Source organism: Salvia splendens, chromosome 14 (genome assembly GCF_004379255.2).
Source record: "Salvia splendens isolate huo1 chromosome 14, SspV2, whole genome shotgun sequence".
Lineage (NCBI taxonomy): Eukaryota > Viridiplantae > Streptophyta > Magnoliopsida > Lamiales > Lamiaceae > Salvia > Salvia splendens.
The window spans coordinates 6,781,483-6,809,411 of record NC_056045.1 but is presented as its reverse complement, the minus strand read 5'-3'; the positions used below and the strand labels follow the sequence as shown (position 1 = coordinate 6,809,411).

The 27,929-nt window shown below is 40.5% G+C and overlaps 2 protein-coding genes across 5 annotated transcripts; one reads left to right on the top strand and one right to left on the bottom strand.

Annotated features, from left to right (window-relative positions):
* Positions 1-1,344: 1,344 nt before the first annotated feature.
* On the top strand, positions 1,345-2,989 carry LOC121763389 (fatty-acid-binding protein 1-like). Its single transcript, XM_042159402.1, has 4 exons — positions 1,345-1,731; positions 1,924-2,173; positions 2,425-2,516; positions 2,610-2,989. The coding sequence occupies exons 1-4, from the start codon at positions 1,386-1,388 to the stop codon at positions 2,747-2,749; spliced, it is 828 nt and encodes a 275-aa protein (XP_042015336.1). The 5' UTR covers positions 1,345-1,385; the 3' UTR covers positions 2,750-2,989.
* Positions 2,990-9,479: 6,490 nt separating this feature from the next.
* Positions 9,480-14,442, bottom strand: LOC121765433 (protein TIME FOR COFFEE-like). 4 transcript variants are annotated; one of them, XM_042161588.1, is made up of 12 exons: positions 14,128-14,442; positions 13,666-14,031; positions 13,439-13,575; positions 13,156-13,342; positions 12,766-13,051; positions 12,598-12,658; positions 12,433-12,519; positions 12,249-12,342; positions 12,098-12,164; positions 11,971-12,025; positions 11,523-11,870; positions 9,480-11,439 (listed from the first exon to the last, which is right to left on the bottom strand). In XM_042161588.1, exons 1-12 carry the CDS (start codon positions 14,222-14,224, stop codon positions 9,961-9,963), a joined length of 3,264 nt encoding a protein of 1,087 aa, XP_042017522.1. In that variant the 5' UTR covers positions 14,225-14,442; the 3' UTR covers positions 9,480-9,960. The 4 variants fall into 4 exon arrangements, with proteins under 4 accessions (XP_042017522.1, XP_042017524.1, XP_042017523.1 ...); XM_042161590.1 differs by having other exon boundaries at positions 12,273-12,342; XM_042161589.1 differs by having other exon boundaries at positions 13,442-13,575.
* Positions 14,443-27,929: the final 13,487 nt, after the last annotated feature.

The following is a 27,929-nucleotide window of genomic DNA, read 5'->3' as shown; positions in this document are numbered from 1 at the left end:
TATGTTCGTCCCTCCGCCACGCGGTATTCGCAGGGATTATCCCAGATCCGGGAGGATTTTCCCTGTGGCACTGGCGGTGGAGGTGGCCGAGGCGGTGGAGGTGGCACTGGCGGTGTACAACCCCAGGCGGGCGAGGACGAGGAGGAAGAAGAAGAAGAGGATCTTGGCCGGCATCCGTACAGCAACTTCGAAACGATGGCGGTGTACAACGCCTGGATCACGGTCTCGTACGATCCCATCGTCGGGAATCAACAAACCCGAAAGTATTTCTGGGAAAAGGTCTGCGAGGTCTACCACCAGATAAAGCCGAAAGGCTCCCGCAAGTGCAAAGTTAAAATGATCCGCTCTCACTTTGACCGAGTCGACCGACAGATCAAAAAATTCTGCGGCATCTACTCGACTGAAGAGGCGCGCTACCAAAGCGGCGCCACGGCTACCGACATTTTGACGTCCGCTTTGCGCGCCTACTACCAGGACGAGGATCATCAATTCAGATTTGTTGATGTTTGGCAGGCCGTCAAGGACGAGGAACGGTGGGCCGGAGGTTTCCGCTCCAGCTCGGGCTCAACCTCGAAGCGCACGAAGCATACGGTGAGTGGCCAATACTCGTCTGGTGGTGCGTCTGGTGGTGACACCGATGGCATCAGCCAACCTGAGGCTGAATCCCGGGAGTTTGCGGGTACGGTCGGCGATGCTGGAGGATCCGCGCGTGGGCGCCGTCGGCCGCAAGGGACGAAGGCGGCGAAAGCGGCTAGAGCAAGGAAGGGCCGAGGCGAATCAAGCCAGCCGGCCTCGGGCTCGCGGGGAGGCTCGGACACACTTATGGTGGCGTACATGACCGCCACAATGGCGGACACTTCCCACTTCTCGTACGCCCAATTCACGGCCTGGTGGAACGAAATTGTTGCTATGGCAGCACAACTTGACCTTCCGACACCCCCTAAACCTCGACCGCCTCCAGAGGATGATTCGCCGGCGGAGTAGTTTTTTTTTTATTTTGTGTGTTTTTTTATTTTGTGTCTTTTTTATTTTGTGTGTTTATCTAGTTTGTGTGTTTTTTAATAAAGTGTGGTTTTTAATAAAGTGTGTTTGTTTAAATTGAATTGGGTAGAAAAAAAAATTCTAAATAAAATTGAATGAATAGTAATTAAGGGACGGTTAAGAGACGGAGCGTTGCAGGTTCCGTCCCTTAGTTAAGGGATGGAGGAAAAAAGGACAGTGAGACCCTCAAATAGTGCTCAAATAGTAGTCGGTTTAAGGGACGGTATAGAGACAGCGTAGTGATGGCCGTACAATTGGAGATGCAAGATTAGCAAGAAAAACGCTTCGTGGAACAGATTATAATAGTACATCCGTCTTGAGCATCTCAAACTCGCAGTAAAACAATGGTATCATTCCGCTTCCCCTTCTCGTTTGCTCCGCCCCCCTCCAATGCCTCGCCGCGGCACTTCTCCGTCGCAATCGCCGCCGCCGCCTTCTCGATCACCGGAGCCACCATTGCCATCTCACAGAACCCCGACAACTCCCTTGTTCGAACCGCACTCAATTGCTTGGTTTCCAACAAAGGTCTCTGGGGCTCTCTCTCCCTCTCCGCAAACTCCTCTCCCGTCGCTGAGCCCAGGACCGGAGCCTCATTTCCTTCTGTTATCAGAGATTCCCACCGCCTTCTCGGAATTGGCCTCCGGAGAAAAGCCGTTCTAGGGTTGAAAAACATCGATGTCTACGCTTTTGGTACTGCATTTCCATCTCTCATTCACCTCGATTATTCTTCCAAATACTGCTTGACATTATGAAATTCACTATAATTTGAATTGTTTATTCAGGTTTCCAATTGGAATTGAAAATTGAATTAGTGTAATTTCTTAATTGGATGACATTACTGATTTAGGGCAATTTTTGGCTCTTTTGTTGCCTTGTTTATAGGTGTATATGCTGATGATTCTGATGTAAACAAGTTTCTTAGTGAGAAATATAGAGATGTATCTGCTACTGAATTGAAGGGAAATGACAAGTTGAAGGAGGATCTTATGGAGTGTGATGTTGGCATGACTATTAGGTTGCAGATTGTGTATGGACGATTGAGCATTCGTTCTGTTCGCAGTGCTTTTGAAGAGTCGGTAGGCAGCAGATTACACAAGTTTGGCGGATCAGATACCAAAGAATTGCTACAAAGGTTACCGACTGTTTTCATCTACTCGTTTTGTTCGTTGATTTTTAAAGTAGGGTATTTATACGTGTGTTTAATGTGTTTGTCGCCTCACTCCATGTATTCGCCTTATAGAACTGATTTAGATTGATCTTCTGCATAGGATAAGTTTGCCTGATCGACCGTGTTTGAGTTGTGCTTGCATTGATTGCAGCAGCTTATTCCTATCTTTATTTCATCCACATAGATTAAGAACAATGGTCGTGTTTAACCTGCAGATTCACAGCTCAATTCAAAGATGAATATAAATTACCCAAAGGCTCCATTATTGACCTGTCGAGGGAGCGGGGCTATGTTCTTCGCACAACTAGTAAGATACTATATAGATTTCTTGAATGTGATTTTCTCAAAATAATCTCTTAAAAGTCCTGGTAATGTGGTTCCGTTGTTTGCATGTGTGCAGTTGATGGGAAGGAGGCTGGATGCATCCAGAGCAAGCTCTTGTGTCGGTCAATCCTGGATCTGTACATTGGCGATGAACCATTTGATCGAAAAGCCAAAGAAGACGTAGAAGTGAGCTTGGCTTCTCTCCTGGGAAAATAGATGATATTGGTCTCAAGTCTAATTCACAGTTTGGGAAGATAAGAATGCTGCATATTTATTACTCTATGTATGTTGAGTGATCTCCGGTTATCGTGAAAAGAAAGAAGGGGAGAAATGGCAGGTTTGAACTTCTCAAAAAAGCCATCTCTGTTGAGGGATGTTGTAGAATAAATTCTCATGGTTAATAGAACTGGAAGGAATGTGGCAGATTTTATTGCTACATTTGTTCTTGCTGGTCAATGTTAATTTAGCTATGTTTTGGGCTGTGAAATGATCTGTCTTTCTTCGGCAAGGTGAAATAGCAAAATTGCAAACCCGTCGGTGCTAAACGTTATGTGATACAGACCAAACAGAAGAACTCATCCCAAAAGACTGGCCTGTTAGGAGAGTGAGCTCATTTAGTCTATATACCTCACACCAGTTGTTCTCATAACCGATGTAGAAATTGTGATGTAGGAATTGAGTCTGTAACATTACATTATGGTAAGGTAAGGTAACGAAGCAGATTTTCGAACATTGTGTCGATACAAGTGATGATCCACTTATCGGCAACCAACAAAAGGCAAAGGCCATTACGGACAACTCAGTATTCCCGAAAGGCACTCTTTATTGCATATATAAGATGATTTGATATCATTTCCACTGAAGCGTACAAAGCACACCTGTAATGGCCAATACTCTGCGTCAGCTTTTGACTTTCCGACCGACAACACGGCCACGGCCGGGAGCGAGGGAATGTACTTGGAGTCAACAAAGCATCGTCCGATTGGCGTGAAGGCGATGAAGCGCAAAGGCAAGGGAAAGACAAATGACTTCTAGTGCAGCAAACGAGGATATGGGCGTTGTTTGAACATCACTTTATTCGACGAACGAGGGCGTATTGTATAATTTATTTTTTAAAGCTTACAACACAAACACGATCAAACGAGGTATAATTAGACATACACGGTAAATTTATCAGAAACTAGTATCACGCCCGTGGATCATTTTAATTTCTTCATATTTATTTCATTATGCGAAATAAAATTTGTGAAATGATAAACAAAAGAATATTCGACGTCCTCTTACTTTGGATTATACTTTTTCAATCACATTAACCTCACATGGCCACAAGAGTGCGTTTAAATACTAACTTTTCTTTAAAATGTCAATACGATCACATTAAAATTTCAACACATTTGTATTGACGTTTTAATAAACTGTCTTGACATTTCAATATCAGACTTAAAGTTAAATCACTTTTTAATTCTGTGAAAATATGAATTAATCATTGAGTTATAACTGCATGAGCAAGTTTACGTTGCAATAATTTAAGATTGCACTGGTGAGACACTTCCTAGTCGAGCTTCATTTCATTGCAATATAGTGACCCTATACACTAAAAACTCAAACCTTGAAACCTAAATCCTAAACCCTTAACTTTAAAATATACTCATCATGACCAACAAATGAGCCAAATATCAATAAAATTCTCTCTCCGTCCCAGTTCAATTTTACTTTGTTGATCACTTATTCTATTTTGAGGGTTTTAGATCTGTATTCGATATCTTACATTGGGTCAGCCTACTTGAAAATAAACCTAACTAATTAAATTAAACTAACTAATTTGATGTTCATATTCTTCTCTCTCGGTGTAAAGATCATTGATCTTTGTTACTCTCTTCTTTTTTTCCAGTGTATTAAGTGCAATGAAAGCAAAATTCCTGAAAAAATACACAAAAATACCCACAAATCTAATATAAAAACATAAACATATAGTAAAAGAAGAGGAAAAAGTATATGTAAAGAAAGAAAAAAACTAACAAAAACTATTATAATAGCATGAAAATTTTCACCACCAAAACAGGTGGTCAGAATTGCTAAGAATAGAAAAAACACTTGCTACAATTGCACCACATCAAACATGCTAATTCAGCTAAAAGATCATCAAACCATGCACAACATAAACCATATACTTCATAACCATTAACAAATTTATAATTAGCATAAAGCCTGAACCACTAAAGAGCTTCCAATCCAAGCCTTCTAGCTCAACTGATTGAGAAGGGAGGCAAGGATACTGCCCATCCAGGAGGTCATGAGTTTGAATCCTGGATGGCCTAACTTGGGATTAATTTCCCCTGTGGGCCTTTGGGCTTGGCAAGCTCGCAGACCCCGACCCGCTTGATGGCAAGAATTTACGGTTCCGACCCCGGCTGCCTCGGACCCGTCGAACGGGGGGCTAGAGAACGAGCCTGAGGAGGGGCTTGCTCACAGGCTGGTGCGCGGCTGCGTGTGTCAGGGCTAGTCTTCGAGCCATGATGGGCTATGTGTCAGGGTTAGCTCGCTTGCCGAATGTATCGCGAACTCCGATGTGTGTGTGTTGGAAAAAAAAAGAGCTTCCACAAGCCAATTCCATAAAAATAAATATAAAATTATAATGCTAAAAAAGTACATTTAGAAAACAACTTTACACCACCCAATTGAATTCTTGACACTCTTTTAGTTGTTGCTAGAAAGACAAAAGGGAAGATACACGGCAGGGTATTCTAACTTTATTGAAACCATTCTAAAGTGATATGCGATCATAGCTCTTTTCCCTATCAAAATGAAGAACGAACAATTAGACAAAGTTAACAATACTTGGTTGTTAGATAAGTGCAAAGATCCACATATATATAGATGCAAAAGATATGAGTAAAAGAATAAGCAGTAAATAATCAATCATGGTGGAGGGTCAATGCTCCTAATTAATAGTCTGTTTTATTTCTGAAACTGAAAATTAATTTTGATACACAATATTCGTAAACTTTATTGATAGAATTTTAATTGTATTAATGTCACACTGCCATATTTTTTTTCTAAATACTTAACTTCAAACTTTTTTAATGGGTAGTCAGTTTATCTGCAAAAATCTTTCCACTTCTCCTAATTACTACTATTACAAAAAAAAGTTCAAAATGGGTAGTCAATTTATCTTTAAATAAATCTTTGAATTTTTATAATTTTATTATAAAATTCAAAATGATAATTTTATTATTTTCTTCAAAACTCCAATTTTGTATAGACGTATAGATTAATTACATATTAATTAATTAATGTTAAAAATATTTTATGATTAGAGGAGAATCATTTTAAATTAAACACTAATTGACTGCCTAAATTAAATGCTAATTGGCTAGCTCAATTACATCATTAGAATACTCTCACATTGTATGTTAATTGGCTGCCTAAATTACATTAGAATACATTCATATTATCTTCATTATTTTTTGTCCATGGAATCGGTTACATCTTAATGGCTGCTTAAATTACATTATTTATCATTGTAGTTAGTGGGAGCCGTTTCAAAATTGCAGTTGAGTTATTCACGCAAATAATTGAAGATACAAAATAATAACTATAATTGTTGATATAGGTGTATTTCTAAAACGTTGCCTATTATTTTTGTTATTAATGAAATTGATTAGTGATTATTTATTAATTCAATTAATATAATTATTGAATTTTAATTGACACATAATTAAAGGGATTGATTCGTAATTGATTAGAAACAGTATGAAAATTGTACAAAAAATATTAGTAATAGTAAAAAAGAATTATACAACTAAAACATACTAATAAGCTTGAAATAACTCATACAACAAATTATAAACACTTTGGAGAACTCTCAGTCATAACAAAAGGATGAGGAGCATTTGAAGCTACTATCATTCAAATTTGGCAATTGAAAAGATTGATCCATTCACGTCATCTATAAAATACAAATCTAATTTATAATTACAACATTTTAATGATCAACAAACATATCATAAAGATTAAAAAATATTTAGAATCAATAAAAACTAAAACATCTTCAATACTACTACTTATATTTAAAAAATCCTAGAATGTAAATAAGAAAAATTTAATATCAAACCAACTATAATTAAATTATTTATATTTTAGTATATATTCGATAACTCAATAATAACAAATTTATAAAATTGATATGCAATAAACAATCAATTAAAATATAATTAACTAACGATTTTGATAATATTAAAATAACAAAATTTCAAAAAAACCATAAAGGAAAAAAAAAATAAAATGACGGTTTAACACTCACCGCGAATCAACAATCTTAATCCAGATGAGTTGAGAATTAGATTGTGTAGTAACCATGTCGGGGTCAACGATAATACCAATAATATCTATAAAAATAGAAGTCGGGATAATGTTAATAATCAAATAATAATAATAATAATGTTAAGGTTTAGATTACAATGGTATCAAGCTTTTTTCCTATGGCAAGATCACAATATTAGGAATATAATAATCATAAAAAAAAAATGCATACTAATATAAAAGGGGAGTTTTGAGACGTTTTGAATAGTCATTTTATGCCAGGAATATGAATGCAATTTTAAGAAATGTGAAGACAATATGTAACTGCCCATCATGAAAAATTGACCGTTAATTAGTAATTCGGGTGAAAGACCTGAGTGTAATAGGTTAATTAGTAATAGCAAAAAAAATGCATACAATAGATTCATATGAATGCACTACTATTGGTAAAGAGTAATAATAACCATACCAGAAAAATAATCTTCTTTTTTCATAGAATTCGTGATGCAACGGGAGCAAGTGAGAAAGTAAATTATAAGCTAGCCTATTGTATCCTTAAATTTATAGATAAAAAAAAGTTTACATTGAATTGATGGAATTATAGCATCATTGTATCCTTAAATTTACAGTGAAAATTGATTTATATATACTTATTAACTTTTACGTTACAGAAATAGTGAATGCCATTTTTATTACTTTTAAATGGGCATGCATGAAGAGCCGTATAGGAATGCATTTAAATTCAATTTATATTTTTTATATTGTATGAATGTAACCGTATGAATGGGCATCACGATTGATTTGATTCAGGGCACTCAAATTACTAATTTAAATATTGACCGTTTTTAATGCAAGTTATTACTAATTAACATATTACACTTATGTCTTTCACCCGAATTACTAATTAACGGTCAATTTTTCATGATGGGCAGTTACATATTGCTTCACATTTCTTAAATTTGCATTCATATCCCTGGTATAAAATGACTATTCAAAACGTCCCAAAACTCCCCTTTTATATTAGTATAGATTCCCAATTAAAGTTATAGATATGCTTTAAATTAATTCTAGTTTTTAATTTATATAATTTTATGATTTATTAGTGGAGAATGAGTTTCATCTTATATAAGATAAAAGACTTGCCAAAAATAGGAAGGAGCTATTTTTGTGAGACGGATCAAAATTGAAAAAGAATACTATTTTTATGGAACTGATTGACTATTATTTTATTTGTATAGTAGTGAACATGTGACTAGTAGTATAGCTCGCTAAAATTGTTATTTCAAAATTTATATTATACTAGTAATTTTAATTTTTGTTTAACGACATCAAAGCACGCTGTATACATTTAATGTAGTTTCTATATTCTCCGAAGAGGAACTAGGAGTGTCGAAACGGGTAGCGGGAAACCCTCAACCCGATCCACTACCCGTCGGGTTTCGGGTACCCGCTACCCGACGACAAAGGGAAACGGGGCACGATCGGGTAGTTTGTTTTAAATTTTTGCGGGTATAGGTATACCCGCTACCCGCGCGGATATACCCGGCAAACCCGATAATACCCTTATTTTTAGGGTTAGGGTTTTAAAATATTTTATTTTTGTTAATTAGTTTCTAAGTGTATACATAATCAGTTTATATTAAACTTTTGAATTGTGATTTAATTTTAGACATGCTTGATGTTTCTATCATATTTGCTTATTTGAAATTTGGATTTGCATTATATTTCATACGTAGTCATATTATATTTAAGAGATGAGAAATCACCATATTTATGCATAGTTAATAGTTGGAAATTATGCAAATACAACAAAGTAAAAAAATACAAATCTAAAATCATAGTGTAGCTACTAGCAACAATCCCAAAATCCATTCTAGAATTACAAACATGTACATAAAATTATTGTATTAGATGACTAGCATTGATGATAAGCGAAAACTAAAAGCATAATATCATTGAATAATATAATACACAATTCAAATTATCCATGTGGTTTGGGGTACCCGATGCCGGTATCGGGTTACCCGTATAACTATACAGGTAGGGATTGGATAGTATAATATTGAAGTTTTCGAGTACGGGTACCCGCAAAATAGGGTTTGGGTATCCGTGGGTACCCGTTTCGACACCCCTAGGAGGAACAATCCATTATGAACACTTCCAAAATACTAAGTACGTACTTGAGTTTGTGTAATAATATAAATTCATCCATATTGTGAAGTACACTCGTAAACACTGATTAATTTTTATTACCCGAGCAATCAATCATAATAATCACTAACTATTTTTAGTTTTCATGTCAACAACAGACATTCATCTGTCTGAGTACACTTCGAACACTTATACATATTGCATGAATAATCAATCGTGAACACTGCCAAAATATGAACTAGTTTGAAGCAGTTGGAAAATTAATTTAGAGCAAATCACACGTGTGCGATCGCGTACCAAAACAAAAGGCCATTTCATATGTTTGAATCTTGTGCATACAACTTGTTGAGAGCTGACAAAAGAAATGGATGGTGTAACTAGAAAAAAAAACAACAATAATACAGTAATTACTAAATGCATAGTTGATTCCAACTTTTGCCAAAGTCAAGTGGGCAATAAAAGAAAGAAATTTCAAACATAAAAACAAAAAAAGTGGGCAACCAACCAACCAACCAACCAAGAGCAGTCATAAAATGTCAACATTACTTTATACATGAAGAAAAAAAGGAACCAAAACCCATCCTCCTAAACCTTCTTTTGACTAATTATATAGAATACCACTTGCCATAATAAAACAATAAGAAAATTATTGAAAGAATGGAATTTTTGTATGGATATCATTGATGATATCTAGCAGATTAGTGTATACATACAACACACGAGTGTCGCATTCCGATTAGTAGGGTGAGGGGAGGATTAGAGTGAAAGGGAAGCCAACTCATAAATAAACCTCATCAAAATTGCAACCCTCCAAAAATTTCAACCAAACCATATTCCAGCCTTCCATCTTCTTCTTCCGCCAACCACATTTCAAATTTCAATTGCCTCGTTTCGCCGGCACATTAACTGCAGCGGCTATAATGTATCGCGGAAGCAATGAATAGAGTCCACTCTTTCATGGATGCAAGAAACTATCAGTACTTGAGCTCCGGCAATTGGCTGGGACATGCGCTTAGAATAGATGGCACGTTCCGTCTGCAAGCAGGGGACGACGACTTTTGGCCGTCCACCTCTTGGGAGGGTAGTGGTGGAGTTGTTGAGGCCACAGAAGTGGCATTTCTCGACTCGCTCTTCATCACAAACTGATGTCCTTGAATTGGACCATTACCGAAATTTATACTATGAGTGTGGCCTTGAGAAGATTTCAGTTGAGGAATGTTCGAGGTGGCAGACTCAGGAGCTGCGCTTCTAGGGAAATTCTCCCATTTGGGGTGGAACGATGGAGAGTCGAACATAGGGCTGCTGCTGCTGCTACTACTCGGGAGTATGCCATTAAGGAAAGATCCATGAATGTTATGAGGATTTGAAGACTTAACTTGATGCATTTGGTGATCCTGAAGTTGAATCAGCTGATGCTGCTGAAAATTCGGGACAGGAACACCAGAAGACGTCTGAAATGGTTGGCTTCCACTGAAGGAGGATGGAAGAAAGTTAACAGTTCGAGCATCAAACTTGGGAGGTCCCATGGTCGAGAGGGCTGATATCTCTGAGCTGAAAGACTGACCACCACTGCCTAAGGACTTCCCTTCGGAATTGTGGAAATTCTTCTGGTGTATCTGATTACCATTCAGAGACGTGTCAGGAAGCATATGGAACATACCGGAGCTCTGAGCCATGGATGAGAAGTTGAGCACCGGGGTCGCAGAAGAATTTGAACCGAAAGAAAAAGCATATGCCTGAGGAATCAGCTCGACTCTACCCTTGGAACCCTGTTGAGGAGGATCAATCTGCTTATTGCCAGCGGCACCATTACCTACCGATGTAGGTGAATACATTGCATAGTTCATTTGTTGTGGAGAATTATTAGGCTTTGCAGAGTGAGATATAAAGCCAGGAGCAAGCGACGCACCACTTTTCCAATTAACCTCCGCATTATACTTGTTGGACGAGTAGGAAGGCTGGACCGCCTTCTCTGACTGCAGATTTGCAGATACTGAAGTTGGGAGTTTATTCTCACTGGTTTTAGCACTGGACTGTGGTTGCCTGTGTGAAGACAAGTTCGTATTTGGAGAAGCTGACTGGGCTGAAGCATGAGAAGTGGTGAACTGCTGCTGATTAAATGCCAGGGAAGGATATAAAGAGGAGTTAAAGAAGGGCATTGAGGGGGATCCTCCGTTAAAGGGTGGCATTGGAATGTTTGTTGAAATAGGGATATTGTTCTGTAGTATGGCCATGTATGGGGAAGATTCATTTGAAGGCAACATTGGATGGTTCAAGCTCAAAGCAGTTGATGCATTAGGTGAAGGAAAGTTGATCGGAAGACGCCCAGCTGAAGTAGACTGCAAAGTAGCATTTGCAGCTGAGGTTGCAGATTGAGGAGATCCAGAAGAATTGACTGGTGCCGTCATTGTTGCTTGATGGTGCCCAAATGGCAACCAAAAACCATGGCCATGCTAAAATAATCAAGAAATTACCTAAATTTTAGAATTGTGATTGTGATGAACAATTGAAAGGAGGAACATGGGTACAAGCTTACCAAGAAACTAGAAGCTGAGGCTGGATGTGAAGCTTGTTGAAGCAAGGACTTGGTGCTTGTGGCATTTAAAGCCACGGCAGCATCAGAGCTCTTATCTTTTCCATTTCCAACAGAATCAATTGCTAGATTCTGACCTCCTTGAAACTCTCCGAGAAACAGGTTTCCGGGGAAGAAATTTTGGGCTGGTGGTGTATTTTTAAGGGTCGGTGACTTGTTTCCACACAAAGCAGTAGGACCAGCTGATAGAGATTCCTTGATGAGCTGCTGGTGGCAATGGATGCTTAGCGCGAGGTATTGATGTGCGGCGCATCTCTTTGGTCGAGGCTGGGAGAATTTAAATTGAGGCGGCTGCACATTTTCAAACACATGTAATGTAAACCACTAAAACAGTGAAATAATCAATCAAATAAGATGAGTATCGCTTTCTAAATCATCATATAAAGCCCACCTGCATTATCAATGAAGATTTTGCGATTCCATTTACAGGCAGGGGAGGCATGAATCTGCATATGAAAACAATTTAGCATTGACAGCAGAGCAATAAAAAGGAAGAAACGAGAGTATGTGTTACACACCCTGGATGAGGAAGAACACCAGGCCAGCTACTCATACCAATAGGGAAATGCAACAAGGAAGTTGGTGCTGCAATAAAGCGACATCTTAGTAAAATTTATGCATTCAAATTCTTGAAACCAAAATACTCAGATATTCAATATGGATTATTACATTGATTTTTGTTCTCCTTCTGACCTTGCTGCTGATTGCAATGCTTCTCGACATCAAGATTTAATTGTTGATCCTTTGCAGCAACCTCACTCTTCTGCATTGGATTTAGAAGTACAAAAACATGAGTAATTTGCTCCACAATTAAAAAATGGAAAACAAAAGCAGATTAAATAGTTCAGCATGCCTTTTGAACAGCTTCAGCCATAACGCCAGGATGAGTCCCCATATCCACCAAACCCTCTCTCTCCGGCGAAGAGAGCAAGGGAGATGACTGTTGAAGAATACCATTAGAATTTGATAATCATAAGCCCAATTAAAGAATGAAAAGGACTTGAATTGAGGTACACACCATCAAATCAATCTCCAGCTTAGTTTCCTTCTTAGCCTCAACAATAATTGCGTCATAATGCCTGCTCCGGCCAACCCAACCATAAATTAGAAGAGGTAGAGGAGAGATAAAAACTCAAATGAAATAAATATAATTAATTAATGGAAACAAAAAAATAGGGGTGCTCACGCTTTTGTCACTGTCGGATCCTGAATATCACAAGCATTTACTATAACACATGATGGCGATTCGCTTTCTTTTGGAGACCCCACTTTAACTTTATTCACAAACCCATACACACTCACTGCTGTGTCATCCGGAAATCTCTCTTTCTCAATCCTTCCATCTCTCTTTAGCTCTTTCATCGAGTCGCCGCCCATATCTGTTCCAGCATTCACTTTCTTTGATGGCTCATTTTGAACTGAAAAGGCGTTATTCTCATCCTTGCCACAATCAGCTTTTGACATCTTTAACTCTGTAATCCACCAATCCCACAGTTACCAAAAAAAACTTTTCGAAGCAACAATTGTTCCCAAACTCTTATTAACTTAGATCGTAATAGAAATCACAGAAAATTACCGTCGCTGGATGTGATTAATCTCTCTCTGTCAACATTTTTTGTTTCCGAAGATTGGAGTTGGGATTGGGATTGCGACTGAGATTGTTTCATCAGATCGAACAGAGCTTCAGCAACCTCGATCTCAATGTCATCTTCAATCGCCGACTGCTTGGGATTTGAAATCGGCATTCTTCGCTCTGAAGATTTCTGCCAAGTAATTTCCACGTCAGAAGCCGTCGCATCAAAACACGAGTATTCTACAAAAAAAAGTCATAGGAAAACTAAATCTGAAAACTAACAAACCATCTTCTTCTTCATCGAGTCACCAGAACCAATCAGACTCACCGCCGCTCGCAACGGTGAAATTCTCCGTAGGCTCAAGTCTTCTCCGAAGCCGCCGCTCGCTGAATTGCAGTACTCTTGCAACCTCTTCGCCGAAGCTATAGAAAACAAAAATTAAAACTAACCACCAAGGGAATCAACAACATTAAAAAGAAGAACAGGCGATGACCACCAAGGGAATCACTTACAAGAGCGAGCTCTTCGAGGTACAGGAACACCGAACATTTCATCGGCAGCGGATTTCAGAACAGGCGATGACCGGAGCGTACGGAGGCCCCGGCGATTATTTGACAGAGAAGAAGACGTCGGCGAGATTTGATTTACCCGATTATGCTGATGAATCCGCATCTCATCTTCCTCTTCAAAATACTCCTCGTCACTCGAGTCCGTACTCTCGTTCTCTCTGCAACTCTCACCGCCATCACTTCTCTGCTGCGCCGCAGACCTATCGATTCTCCTCCGCTTCGGAAACTCGCGTTCACGGTCCTTCCTCGATAACTGCTCTCGATCTCCTAACCTCACGGTCTCCTGCAGTTCCATCTGTCTATCCTCGTCTGTAAAAATCCATAAACAAGTATTGCAAAAACACAGATAAATCAATAAAAAAATCGAATACACAGAATTTGTTTTTTCGAGGGACTTTATCTCACCGATTGAATCTCTGAGAGTAGTAATCCTTTGCCGCCTTCTCGGCGAACAATTAGCGGCGGAGACAGTCGCTCTTCGTAAATCTCTGGTTCTCTCCATCACTGCAATTCCTCCCGTGAATCTCAAAATTCACCGGATTTCCACCATTGTCGCCGGCGGAATGAAAGAAATCAGAAGAAATGAAATCAATGAAAACTGCAAAAACACTCCGATATTTACGCAACAAAATGAAACTGAATTCGTTGAAAATCTCTCCCTCTCTGCTTCACTTTTTGTGCGCCATCTCTCTCTCTTTCTTCTCTGCACTTTTTTTTATCTCTGGTCTCATCTAATAATCTGTAATTTATTGTTATTTTAAAGTCTCACGCGAAACCTACTCCTGAGCCGAGTTGGACGGCATCGATTTCTCTCTCGCCCACGAAACGTCTGATGCGCCGTCGGATCAATTTCTTTTATCCAACGGCCAGGATCAGCCTATGCCAACGTGGCACATCTGTCCCTTTCCTGACTATTTACACAGGACTGGATACCATACAAATATGAAATTGAAGTCCTAATTTCATTTCGAAAATATTTAATATGGCAGATGTTACTTTTTAGTAACTAATTTATTTATATTCCGCTTCTTCAATTTCATGGCACAGCTCTGAATTCCAAATCTCTTAATATTTCCTATCTTTCTATTCCAAAAATGGAGTACAATAATAAATTATTTTTCCTAACTATAATTATAAAGTATTAATTTGTGGTTTATTGTGGTAATATATTATCGGCCATATCGCATTGAATAATCGAAGTAAATGAGTTATGGTAAAATATTACGGTAATACAATATCCGACAATTAAAGGATAGTGAGTTCTGGTAAAATGTTGTGGTAATACATAATCTGACGATATCACATGTGATAATTAAGTAAAATGATATCCGAACGTTAAATAATTGAATGAATTAATATGAGTTAGTTACTTTTGATTATTTTTTATTTTAAAATTTTAGTTACTGATAAATAGATAAATCAAATCAACAAAAATAATGTAATGTATATTCAATCTAATAAAGTTAGAAAAAATTGATAAGAATTATTTAGCTTCTTTTTGATATCCCTTAAATTTTTTGCTTTACTACTCCCTCCAAAATAAAAAAAAAAATATGACGCTAAACTATGGGAATAAAAGTTGTATTTTTGAACTTTAATTTCATATACATGGTGAAAAAAGGAAGTTGAGTATAATTTGGCTCGGAAAACCTTACTTTTTGCTTGGCTACAAAACCTTGCATCTGGGCAAAAACCATGTACTCATGGGCTGAGTCGCACGGGTCCGTGCCAAAGTCTCGGAAAAGGTATCTCAAAGTGTATGCGGGTATGAGGTCATCCACAACGCTGTTCCTATACCGTTCCTATACCGTTCCTTAAACCACTATTTGAGGGCCCCACTGTACTTTTTTACTCCATTCCTTAACTAAGGAACGGAACCTGCAACCCTCCGTCCCTTAACTGTTCCTTAAATTACTATTCATTCAATTTCATTTTTTTTTATTTCCAACCCAATTCAATTTAAATAAACACACTTTATTAAAAAACAAACACACTTTATTAAAAAACACACAACATTAAAAAAACTTTAAACTTTTAGAAAAATAAAAAGCACACAATTAAAATCCTAAAAAAATAAAAAGCACACAATTAAAATCCTAAAAAAATAAAAGTACACAATTTTAATAATTTCATCCGCCAAAATTTGCCCAAATGTGCTCCCGTCGTCGATCTTCTTCAAGTGATTGTTGCAATATTTGACGCATTTGTTCAAAAGGATCCATTAGTTTGATTAAATTTGGGAGAAGGAAAGCAGAGTTGATTTGAGATGAAAATTGGGGTGGAAATAGAGAGGAATAGATGTGTGTTTGTGATTGAAATGAGTATGAAATAGGAGTATTTATAGAGTAAATAAATAAATAAAAATAAAAAAATACAAAACGAATATAAAAAAACGGTCACATTACCGTTGCAAAAAAAAAAAAATTTTATTAAATTCGAATTTTTTAAAAAAATTGAATTATTGCGTCACCGGGACGAAGCCCACTCGCTGGGCAGCGAGTGGGCTTCACGCGTCGAATGGGAGGCCGCCACGTCGCCTCGGAGCGTGGCGGAACGTTTCGTTCCGCGTTCCTCCGGAACGGAACGCGGCACGGTATGGGAACGGAATGGCGACGGAACGAGGCCTGCAACACGTGCCGACGCGGAACCGTTCCGCCGGACCGGCATAGGAATCGCAACGGCACAGCGTTGCGGGTGCCCTGACTATTCTATTCAGTTCACCGAGTTATACCCACAAGCGAATGAGTCTAATATAGTATTTACTGTTTAGATAATCATTAAAAAAAAGTAGAGTCTACACCTAATCTAAATAAATCAATTTTTGAGTAAGGTCATCCACAGTGGGGCGGACGATAGCACGCCCGATGTATCGGGCGCGCTATCGTCCGCCACTGTGGCTCCGCGGACGACGGACGATGCGTCGTCCGCACCGTACGCTTAGTCCGCAGACGATAGGGCATCGTTCGCGCCATTGTCCGCCCACTGTGGGCGTCGCGGACGATGCAACGCGTTTTTATTTATTTTATTTTTTAAATTCGAAATCTCTCTATTTAAACCTCGATTATCATTCTATTTTTCATACGAACATTTCTCGCATCTCTCATCTCTCACGTTTCTCCATCTCTCACAAACTAAAATGAACCACGACGACGACCGGAGTTCATCGGAGGACGGTAGTCCGACCTTGACTCGAGCCTTAAATGCAGCCGTGCACGACGCAATGGGGGAATGCTTAGCCATAATGCAACGCGAGGCGGCGGCGGCGGCAGAACAGATCCCCAGGCCTATTCGACGTCGGAAGTTTGTCCGACGCGACCACGCCGCAGTTCACGAACGTATACGTACAGACTATTTTGCCGAGCAACCACGGTGGGGCCCGACTGTTTTCTGCCGCCGTTTTAGAATGCCTCGTTACCTTTTTCTCAGCATTGTCCAAACGTTACAGTCACGTGATGAATACTTCCAGTATCGGGAAGATGGCATTGGCAGACCCGTACTTAAGCCGTTGCAAAAGTGCACAGTTGCACTCCGTCAGTTGGCCTATGCCACCAGCGCTGACATGTTCGACGAGTACCTCTACGTCAGGGATACAACATGCCGCGAGTGCCTAAAGAGATTTTGTAAGGGGAGTTGTGGAGGCCTACAGCGACACATATTTGCGAAAGCCAACAGCTGTAGATTGCCAGGGCCTAATGAGAATGCACGAGACGGCGCACGGCTTTCCTGGGATGGTAGGTAGCATCGACTGTATGCACTGGGCGTGGAAGAATTGTCCGACGGCGTGGAGAGGCCAATTCACTAGTGGATACAAGGGCAGCCACCCGACGATGATCCTCGAAGCCGTCGCTGACCATCGGCTCTGGATCTGGCATGCTTACTTCGGTGTAGCCGGGTCGAACAACGACATCAACGTCCTCAACTCATCCACCCTCTTCACCGAGCAATGCAACGGTAACGGCCCGGCCATCGAGTTCACCGCCAACAAGCGCCAATACCACATGGGGTACTACTTGGCCGATGGCAAATACCCAAGGTGGCCTGTTTTTCTGAAGACGATCAGCTGCCCAATTGGTGAGAAGAGAGTTTTATTTGTGCAAAAGCAGGAGGCGGCGCGGAAGGACGTGGAGCGGGCATTTGGTGTGCTCCAAGCACGGTGGACAATAGTGAAAGGGCCGGGCCGTCTCTGGTTCAAGGAAGTCCTCGCCGATGTCATGTATGCGTGCATAATCTTGCACAACATGATAGTCGAACATGAAGGTGGGAGCATCACCGATTGGACCGATGGCGAAAGTGCATCTAGCTCCTCCAGCACGGCGACCGAGCCCCCCGCTCAAGGATTACCGGCGAGCTTCAATGAGGTTCTTTCTAGACAGGCCTCAATGCGCAACCAACACGACCATGCGCAGCTCATGAACGACATGGTTGAAGAAGTGTGGGCCTGTAACCGCCGTCGCTGAGTTTGCGTATTGCTTTTGTAATCCGTATTGTAATGTATTAATTTTATAAATGAAATGAAGGTTTTTCTAATTTTTGTAGTTATTTAAGTATTCAAATGAAAGAAAATGCTTAGGGCGCGCCTTAGGGCGCCCCATTGCAGGTGGAAGGGCAGGAGGATAAAATGCTGACGTGGCGGTGCATAGGGCGGGCTTTAGGAAGTCCCTTAGGGCTCCCCATTGTGGATGCTCTAATAAAGTTGAATAAACAACAAATGAAATACAATAGAGAAAACTTGTATGCTTATATACCTAGTATGTCTCGAGGGTCAATATGTTGCGAAACACTAGGTTGTTGGTTTCTGGGCATTACAAGAGATAAAAAAGCGGGCGTAATACAACCCAAAAGAAGGAATACAAAATGGAAACTGAACTAAATGAAATTACAATTGAAATTCGAAACAGATTAACCGTGAAACAGTTGTTAGCCGAGTCGAGGAGACCTCTTCCCGCAAGACGAGATACGCCCCGGTAGTGCTCTCGGTTTGGCGTGTCGTCCCCAAAAGTAAAACGGCTACGTCTCTTTTGATGCAGCACCGCAATCAGCAGAGCTCCGGCGAACTGGATGAAGGAGAGGGCAGAGCTTCGACAGAAAGACAATGCAGAGAGAAGGAGAGTGCTTATGTTGTTATGCTTGTGAATTAGTAGTGTAGATGCATGGAGTGGCTAGCCTATTTATAGGCTCAGTCCACTGCTGTGGGTCAACAGCCATGAAGGCTCATCATGGCAGATTCGTAACCGCCGACGGTTACGAGCGTGTGGCAGGAGTGTGCCTTTCACGTGCGGAGCGTGTGCTTTTCTCACGTGGCAGCTCTGACTGTGCCACGCTTGACGACGTGTCAAGCCACTTGGATTGCTGACTCTGCGGTGGTATAAAAAGATTAAGTTTGGGCTAGGGACAAGCCCAAGCACCAAGCCCAAAGACCACCCAAAGACCAATTGCCAAGATCCAAGATCAAGATCGGGATCGGGATCGGGCCCGAGGCCCGCGACCACGAGCACGTGCACGGGCTCGGGCTCGGGCAGGCGGGCGGCGGCGGCGGTGCGCGCGAGTGTGGGCTCTTTCACCCATCTTGGTCCACTATAATTATTAAGTAACATAAAGTCACTTAATTTAAACACATTAAAAGATGTGTTAATCCTCCAATGTGGGATAATTAACACTAGTTAATTATTCCCTAAGCTCCAACTCCAAGCTTTAATTACAAACTAATTATGCCCAACTTTAATCCAATATTTCTCACTCACCGGAAATCGGATTTGATAAAGTGAATATACTACATTTATCTACGTAAAATGTAGATCGACGCTATGTCATTTAATTTCACAAAATTAAATGTCTCGTCACATTTATTATTTGGTCAAAATCCATTGACCAGGCATATTTAATCCATGATTTTTACAATCCCCCACATGAGTGGAAATAGCCGAATGCATATGCATGCAGACACAAGCTCAACCCTCGAGAGGTATATAAGCATAAGGATAGGTAGTTGTTGGCTTTGAACCTTCCATAGTCGACACCATCGGATACACATGCGGCTTAGTAGCGCGATGCTTTGAACTAATCCCCCACGGCGTGCACTGAGACAATGGTGTTAACGCTTAAACACCTCAACCTCATCCGTTCTCACGTTTTGTGTCCATTGCGGTCTTGGACACCACTTTGGATTCATAAGTGTGTTTTATGAAGCGACCACACTTCGCACTTACATAGGTGATTCTTAGTCAAGTACCTTGCCATACTTGGTATCTTTGAGAACTCCATCTCTTTGAGATCCTTAAGAACCATTAAAAGTCATAGACTTAGCTTTACCACTAGGCAAGTTCTCTAACACTCTATTGCTCTCTAGGGAATAGATATAGTTGAGTGTTTCTCATGAACTCTCATAGCTTAGTTGTCCCTTTGAACCAAGTTCTTGGGATCTCCAGTCATCATGGTTGGGTTACCACTATGATAATTCTTTAGTTTGTGGATTTCAAACTCATTCCCTCTAGCAACTTGTTCATTTGATCACGGTTTAACCCTTTGGTTAGCGGATCCACTAGATTATCTATTGACTTCACATAGTCAATTGTAATCACCCCTGTTGTGATCAAATGTCTCACGGTGTTATGTCTTCGACGTATATGTCGAGACTTACCATTATAGAAGCCATTGTTTGCCCTTCCAATAGCTGCTTGGCTATCGCAGTGGATCAGCACTGGTGGCACTGACTTAGACCAACATGGAATATCTTCAAGGAAGTTCTTAAGCCGCTCGGCTTCCTCACCCGCCTTATCTAAGGCAATGAACTCCGATTCCATTGTTGATCGGGCTATACATGTCTGTTTTGTGGATTTCCACGATACAGCTCCACCCCCAATAGTAAAGACGTATCCACTTGTTGAAAGTGTGTCTCTATTATCGGATATCCAATTAGCATCACAGTACCCTTCAAGTACCGGGGGGTATCTCGAGAAGTGTAGCCCAAGATTTTGAGTATGTTTTAAATATCTCAAAACCCTCACAAGAGCTCTCCAATGCTCTTTGCTTGGATTGCTCGTGTAACGACTCAACTTGTTCACGGCACAAGCAATGTCAGGTCGAGTGCAATTAGTCAAGTACATTATGCACCCGATGACCCGTGCATACTCTTCTTGTGCAACGGGCTCGCCTTTATTTTTGCTCAAGTGAACGTCGAGTTCAATTGGAGTCTTAACCGGCGCGCCATCATAGGCTTTGAATTTATTCAATATCTTCTCAACATAATGTGATTGTGTTAAGATGATTCCATCAGACGTTCTTAGAATCTTCATTCCAAGAATTACATCGGCTAGACCCATGTCTTCCATGTCAAAGTTTCTCTTTAACATGGCCTTTGTATCGTTAATTACTTGAGTGTTACTACCCAAGATTAACATATCATCAACGTATAGACATACTATAACATGGCCGTTATTAGTGCTCTTGATGTAGACACATTTGTCACACTCGTTGATTTTAAACTCATTTGATAACATCACATTATCAAACTTCAAGTGCCACTGCAATGGCGCTTGTTTCAATCCATATAGAGACTTTACGAGCTTGCATACCTTTTTCTCTTGTCCAGGTACTACAAACCCTTCGGGTTGCTCCATATATATTTCATCTTCTAATTCACCATTTAGAAACGCGGTCTTTACATCCATTTGATGAATCTCAAGATTGTGCAATGCAGCAATAGCGAGAAGCACTCGGATAGATATAATCCTTGTTACAGGTGAATATGTATCGAAGAAGTCATGTCTTTCCTTTTGTTTAAAACCCTTTACTACTAATCGGGCTTTATACTTATCTACTGTTCCATCGACCTTAAACTTTCTTTTAAGGACCCATTTGCATCCTAAAGGTTTAGCACCTTCGGGCAAATCAACCAACACCCACGTGTGGTTTAGCAAAATTGAATCAATTTCTCTTTGAGCAGCTTCTCTCCAATGCAGCCCTTCTGGGCGGCCAGCAAAGGCTACTTTTATCGATGTTGGTTCTTCATCCAACATGAAAGCAATGTACTCAGGACTAAATGTTTTTGGTGTTCTGACTCTATTACCACGTCTTAGTACTGTATCTTTTGGATCGGGCCTTGCACGCTTGCGCGATTCAGGTTCCGCATCCGCTGATTTAGAACTAGTGGCTTCTTCTTCCACTGGTTTAGAACTAGTGGCTTCTTCAATTCTCTTTTCAGAATTGGTTGAGACTTTTTCCTTGTCTTTGCAAGGAAATGTATTTTCGAGAAATACAGCATTCCTCGACTCAATTGTTGTTCCTACTGTGATAGTCGATATTTCTGACTTGTGAACAACAAATCGATATGCACTACTGTTAAGTGCATATCCAATGAAGATCCAATCAACCGTTTTAGGTCCGATTGTAACTTCTTTGGGTGGAGGAACCATCACCTTTGCCAAACACCCCCACACTTTGAGGTATTTGTAGGATGACTTCCTTCCCTTCCACAACTCATAAGGAGTAACATCTTTTCCTTTGAGAGTGATTTTATTCAAGATATAGTTGGCTGTCAAAACAGCTTCCCCCCACATGTTATGTGGTAATCCTGAAGTCAGAAGCAGTGCATTCATCATCTCTTTTAGAGTTTGATTTTTGTGTTCTGCAACACCATTAGATTGTGGTGAATATGGTGCAGTCGTTTGATGGATTATACCACTTGCGTTGCATAATTCCTCAAACGGGGCTACATATTCGCCTCCTCTATCGCTTCGAATCGATTTGATTTTACAACCAAGTTGATTCTCAACTTCGTTCTTATAATTTTTGAACGCTTCTATTGCTTCATCTTTACTTCCTAAAAGATAAATGTAGCAATACCTTGTGCAATCATCTATGAAAGTGATAAAGTACTTTTTACCACCTCTAGTTTGCACCATCTTTAAGTCACATACGTCCGTGTGAATTAATTCAAGGGGTTTTGTGCTTCGTTCAACCGAGTGAAACGGAAACTTAGTCATTTTTGCTTCAAGACAAATTTCACATTTATCTTGGATATCCAATTCATTTGCCTTTAGTAAATCTAAATTTACTAATCTTTTAATGGTTTTTGAATTTACATGTCCCAATCTACAATGCCACAAATTTGAACACTCAGTCAAGTAAGAGGAAGTAGATGCTTTATTCTTATTAGCCAAAGGCTTAGCAACACTGCGAGTCGTCACACTAAGTTTGAAAAGCCCATCGGTTACATAACCTTTTCCGAGGGATTTTCCAAACTTATACAAAGCAAACCTATCAGACTCAAATACAAGTTTAAACCCCTTATTAACTAGTATTGATCCTGACACTAGGTTCTTGCGGATGTCCGGGACATGCAGCACATCCTTCAACGTTATTGTGACGCCAGACGTCATCACGAGGATCACATTTCTGATGCCAAGGACTTCGGAGGATGCTTGATTCCCCATGTTGATCTTCCTTCCTTCAACAGCAGTGTAGGAGGCAAACTTGCTCCTATCTGAGCAGACATGAGCAGTAGCGCCGGTGTCGATGTACCAACCACCCTTGTTATCAACAAGGTTAACCTCTTCAGTGACCACAGCAATGAGGTCGTTCTCGTCCTAGTCTTTGAACTCCTTCTCAACGACGTGGGCAGCCGGCTTCTTCTTCTTGCTGCGGCAGTCTTTTGCAAAGTGGCCTTGTTTGCCACATTTGTAGCAGTCGCCTTCGAACTTCTTTGAAGGCTGCTTTCCCTTCCCTTTGTCATTTGGACGGTTTGGGCGAGGGCGTTTGTTGGAGGGACCGCCCCGTTCCAACAGATTGGCTTTGGCTTCAAGTGGGGTGAACCCCTTAGCCTTTTGGTCGCTTTTGCGCACATCAGCCTCAATGCGCAACTTCACGATCAAGTCTTCAAGGGTCATCTGCTTTCGCTTGTGCTTGAGATAACTCTTGAAGTCCTTCCGACTGGGAGGAAGTTTGTCAATGATCATGCACCTTAGGAATTTGTCGGGCAAGGTCATCCCTTCAGCCACTAATGCGTGGATGATCATTTGGAGCTCTTGGACTTGCTCCATGATGGGTCGAGAGTCGACCATCTTGTAGTCCATAAATTTGGATGCTACAACTTGTTCAGTCCCTGCAGCATTATCTATGCTATATTTCTTTTCTAGGCTTTCCCACATTTGTTTAGATGTGGTTACATTGGAGTATACATTGTACAAACTATCATCTAAAGTACTTAGAATGAAATTTTTACAAAGATAATCTCCTTTCCTCCAAGCCTCATAGTCCGCCATGACTTCGAGCCTAGTCTCTTGGTCGCTTGGCACGGGCGGCTCGTTCTCCGTGAGGAAGTTGGCGACGCCCAATGTTGTCAAGTAGAACAACATCTTTTGGTACCACCTCTTGAAGTCAGATCCTCCAAACTTGGGTGGTTTCTCGGCAAGTGGCATCATTCTTGGTGCCAAAGGTGCCGAACTTGGTCCATGGAAGGAACCAATTCCGTTGCCCCCGAAGGAGCCAACAACGTGGTTGGGCATAGAGCCCCCACCATTCATGTTGGGCATAGAGCCCGCCATGGTCGTACCAGCCCTGAAGGGACTAGCACCCGCATGAGACCCGAAGGCCCCAGCATTCGTGTGAGACCCGAAGGCTCCAGCACTCGATCCATTAAAGGATCCGAAGGAACCACTAAAAGTGGAACCAACCGAACCACCAAAGGTGGAACCAGTGGACGCCCCGGAAGGGTTGTGCCAAACCCATGGGACAGTTGAAGAAGCGGCTGGGAAGCCGGGGGTTGGCATCATCGAGGGGATTGATGAAGTGTTGACGGGTCCAGTGGTCGCCATGGTGGAGGAAATGGCGGCGGTGGTGGTGGCAGCACCGGTGTTGGATTCAGTCGACATCTCCAGCAAAGGTGTTTAAAGTTTAGAAAGTTTTAGTTCAGTTTAATGGTCCGAATTCCTTCAAAGGCAAGTTATCTCGTCTTGCGATTGTTGGTTTCTGGGGATTACAAGAGATAAAAAGCGGGCGTAATACAACCCAAAAGAAGGAATACAGAATGGAAACTGAACTAAATGAAATTACAATTGAAATTCGAAACAGATTAACTGTGAAACAGTTGTTAGCCGAGTCGAGGAGGCCTCTTCCTGCTAGACGAGATACGCCCCGGTAGTGCTCTCAGTTTGGCGTGTCGTCACCAAAGGTAAAACGGCTACGTCTCTTTTGATGCAGCACCGCAATCAGCAGAGCTCTGGCGAACTGGATGAAGGAGATGGTAGAGCTTCGACAGAAAGACAATGCAGAGAGAGGGAGAGTGCTTATGCTGTTATGCTTGTGAATTAGTAGTGTAGATGCATGAAGTGGCTAGCCTATTTATAGGCTCAGTCCACTGCTGTGGGTCAACAGCCATGAAGGCTCATCATGGCAGATTCGTAACCGCCGACTGTTACGAGCGTGGGGCAGGAGTGTGCCTTTCGCGTGCGGAGCGTGGGCTGGATCGGGATCGGGATCCGCGGCCCGCGGCCGCGACCGCGACCACGAGCACGTTCACGGGCTCGGGCTCGGGCTCGGGCTCGGGCGGGCGAGCGGCGGCGGTGCCGCGCGTGTGCGCACGTGTGGGCTCTTTCACCCATCTTGGTCCACTATAATTATTAAGTATCATAAAGTCACTTAATTTAAACACATTAAAAGATGTATTAATCCTCCAATGTGGGATAATTAACACTAGTTAATTATTCCCTAAGCTCCAACTCCAAGCTTTAATTAAAAGCTAATTATGTCCAATTTTAATCCACTATTTCTCACTCACCGGAAATCGGATTTGAGAAAGTGAATATACTACATTTATCTACGTAAAATGTAGATCGACGCTATGTTATTTAATTTCACAAAATTAAATGTCTCGTCACATTTATTATTTGGTCAAAATCCATTGACCGGGCATATTTAATCCATGATTTTTACATAGGTAAAGTTGTACCTCTTCTCGGAGCACATAATTTGTGAATCATACAATCCTTACACAAGTCTCTTTTTAGCTAGCGATTCTAATATTCTAGCTCAACCTCATTTATCTGTTTAATAAGATACCTCACACATAATCTCAAGTTTCTCAACTCTTATTGATTAAGGTGTTCATTATTCTTCTTTCTAGTATAAACTACGCATCTCTCGAATCTTATAGAAAAACCTAGGTTATTTAATAGATGCCTAATTAATAAATTAAATATAATCAAGAACCATTTTAGTTTGATCCCCACTTCTTTCTACTTATAAAGAGAAGTTGTGAGGTTTGATCCACATTTCTTTCTGCATAGATACATAAAGTTTTTATTACTTCAATGTCTTCAAAAGCCATCCTTTTAATATATATTCTCTCTATCGTTAAAAATAATAATTATTGAAGTAATATAAGCTATAAAACATAATTTTGTAAGAAAGATAAAAAAAGTGATTGAAATATTGTTAGTGGAAAAGGAGCTATATTTTATTAAAGAAAAAAAATTCCTAAAACAAAATTGCAAAATTTTAAGAGACGAACTATTATAGAAATAATACTAATTTTTCAAAGAGGATGGAGTATTTATATTTTTCACAAATATTTTTGTTCTAATATTATGTTGTAGGTAGCATTAAAAAAAATAAAACTTATGAAATTAAACATGTTGAATAGTATTAATTTGGACTATTTGAAGAATATATATTTACTTCACTTTTTGTTTTGATTTTTATGTTTTACATACAAATTTGAGTGTGTGTTCTTTGTTGGTTTTTGGAGTACAAGAGAAGAACCCAAAAGAAGGAATACTAAATGAAAATTCAAACGAAATAACAATAACAAAAAACAAAATAGTAAACCGTAAAAGTGAAAATATGCCAAGTCGAGGAGGCCGCTTTCCGCAAGACGTGATACGTTCCGGTAGTGCTCTCGAATTAGCGTGTCGTCCCCAAAGATAAAACGGCTTTCATCTCTAATGAAGCAGCACCGCTATCAGCAGAGCTCCGGCGAACTGGATGGAAGATAGGGTAGAGCATTGACAAAAGAACAATGCAAAGAAAGATGCAGAATGCTTGTGATTTCTAACATGGAAGCGTTGGTGGTCTAAAAAGAATTAGACGAATTAGACTAGCCTATCCCAACGACCAGGATCAAAGTCCAAATCTAAGGAAAAGGACACGAGCTCGGCTTGAGGCTCGCGGCGGGACGGGCGGCGGTGGCGGCGCTCGTGTGTGAGCTCTACAACCCATCTTAGTTCACTATAATTGTTACATGTAATAATTCTTCTTATTAAATACTCCCTCTGTCCCACAAAAGATGTCACACTTGAGAGATGACACGTGATTTTAGGAAGTTTTGTTTTGTGTGCTATGCGGAAAGAGAAAATATAATATTTATATTATTGTGAGAGAGAACTTTTTCTAAAAATGGAAATATGACATCTTTAGTGAGACAAACTAAAAAGGAAAATGAGACATCTTTTATGGGACGAAGTGAATACTAGTTTAATAAGGTTGTTATTTTCAATGTGGGATAATTAACCCCCTTAATTAATCTCATTACTTCTCTCGATGCTCATTTAATTAGCTCACAAATTTTTATCAATTTTAATCCATTATTTCTCACTCACCGGGAATCAGATTTCAGAAAATATGCGGTTGATATATTTATATCGCAAGTTGGAGAGATAAGCAGACATGTTATACTCACCCTCCACCTTTGATTTTAGGAAGCAGATCCTCTGCTGTGCTCTAAATCACAGCACACAATGTTGTGCTTCAAAACGCAAAAGATATCAAATGAAACGCAAACAATAAGCTTTGTTCGCATGATTAGCTTAGAGCATATCCAATGGCGGCTAGCGGATCGGCTAGCCGATTCTCGGCGCTGGCCGGTCCGCTCGCCGAACCATTGGAGTCGGCTAGCGCCAAATCAGTGAAAAAATCGGCGAGCGGACGCCGATTCTCGGGCGCTGGCCAATCCGGTCGCCAGTCGGCTGGCCGCCATTGTAAGCGGGCGATCGGCGAGCGATCGGCCAGCACTTTTTTTTTAAAATTTTCGAAACACTATATATACGCGATTTGCACGTCATTTTCATTCGTGAAACGAGTAAAGCGGGTGGTAGTAGTGGTGGGGATGCTGAGGAGTACGAACGGCAAATGAATGAAGAGTTGGAGGCCTATACGCCCCGCGAGATAAACCGGTTGCTACAAAGGGCCTTACAGCCAGCGGTACCTCAACCTCC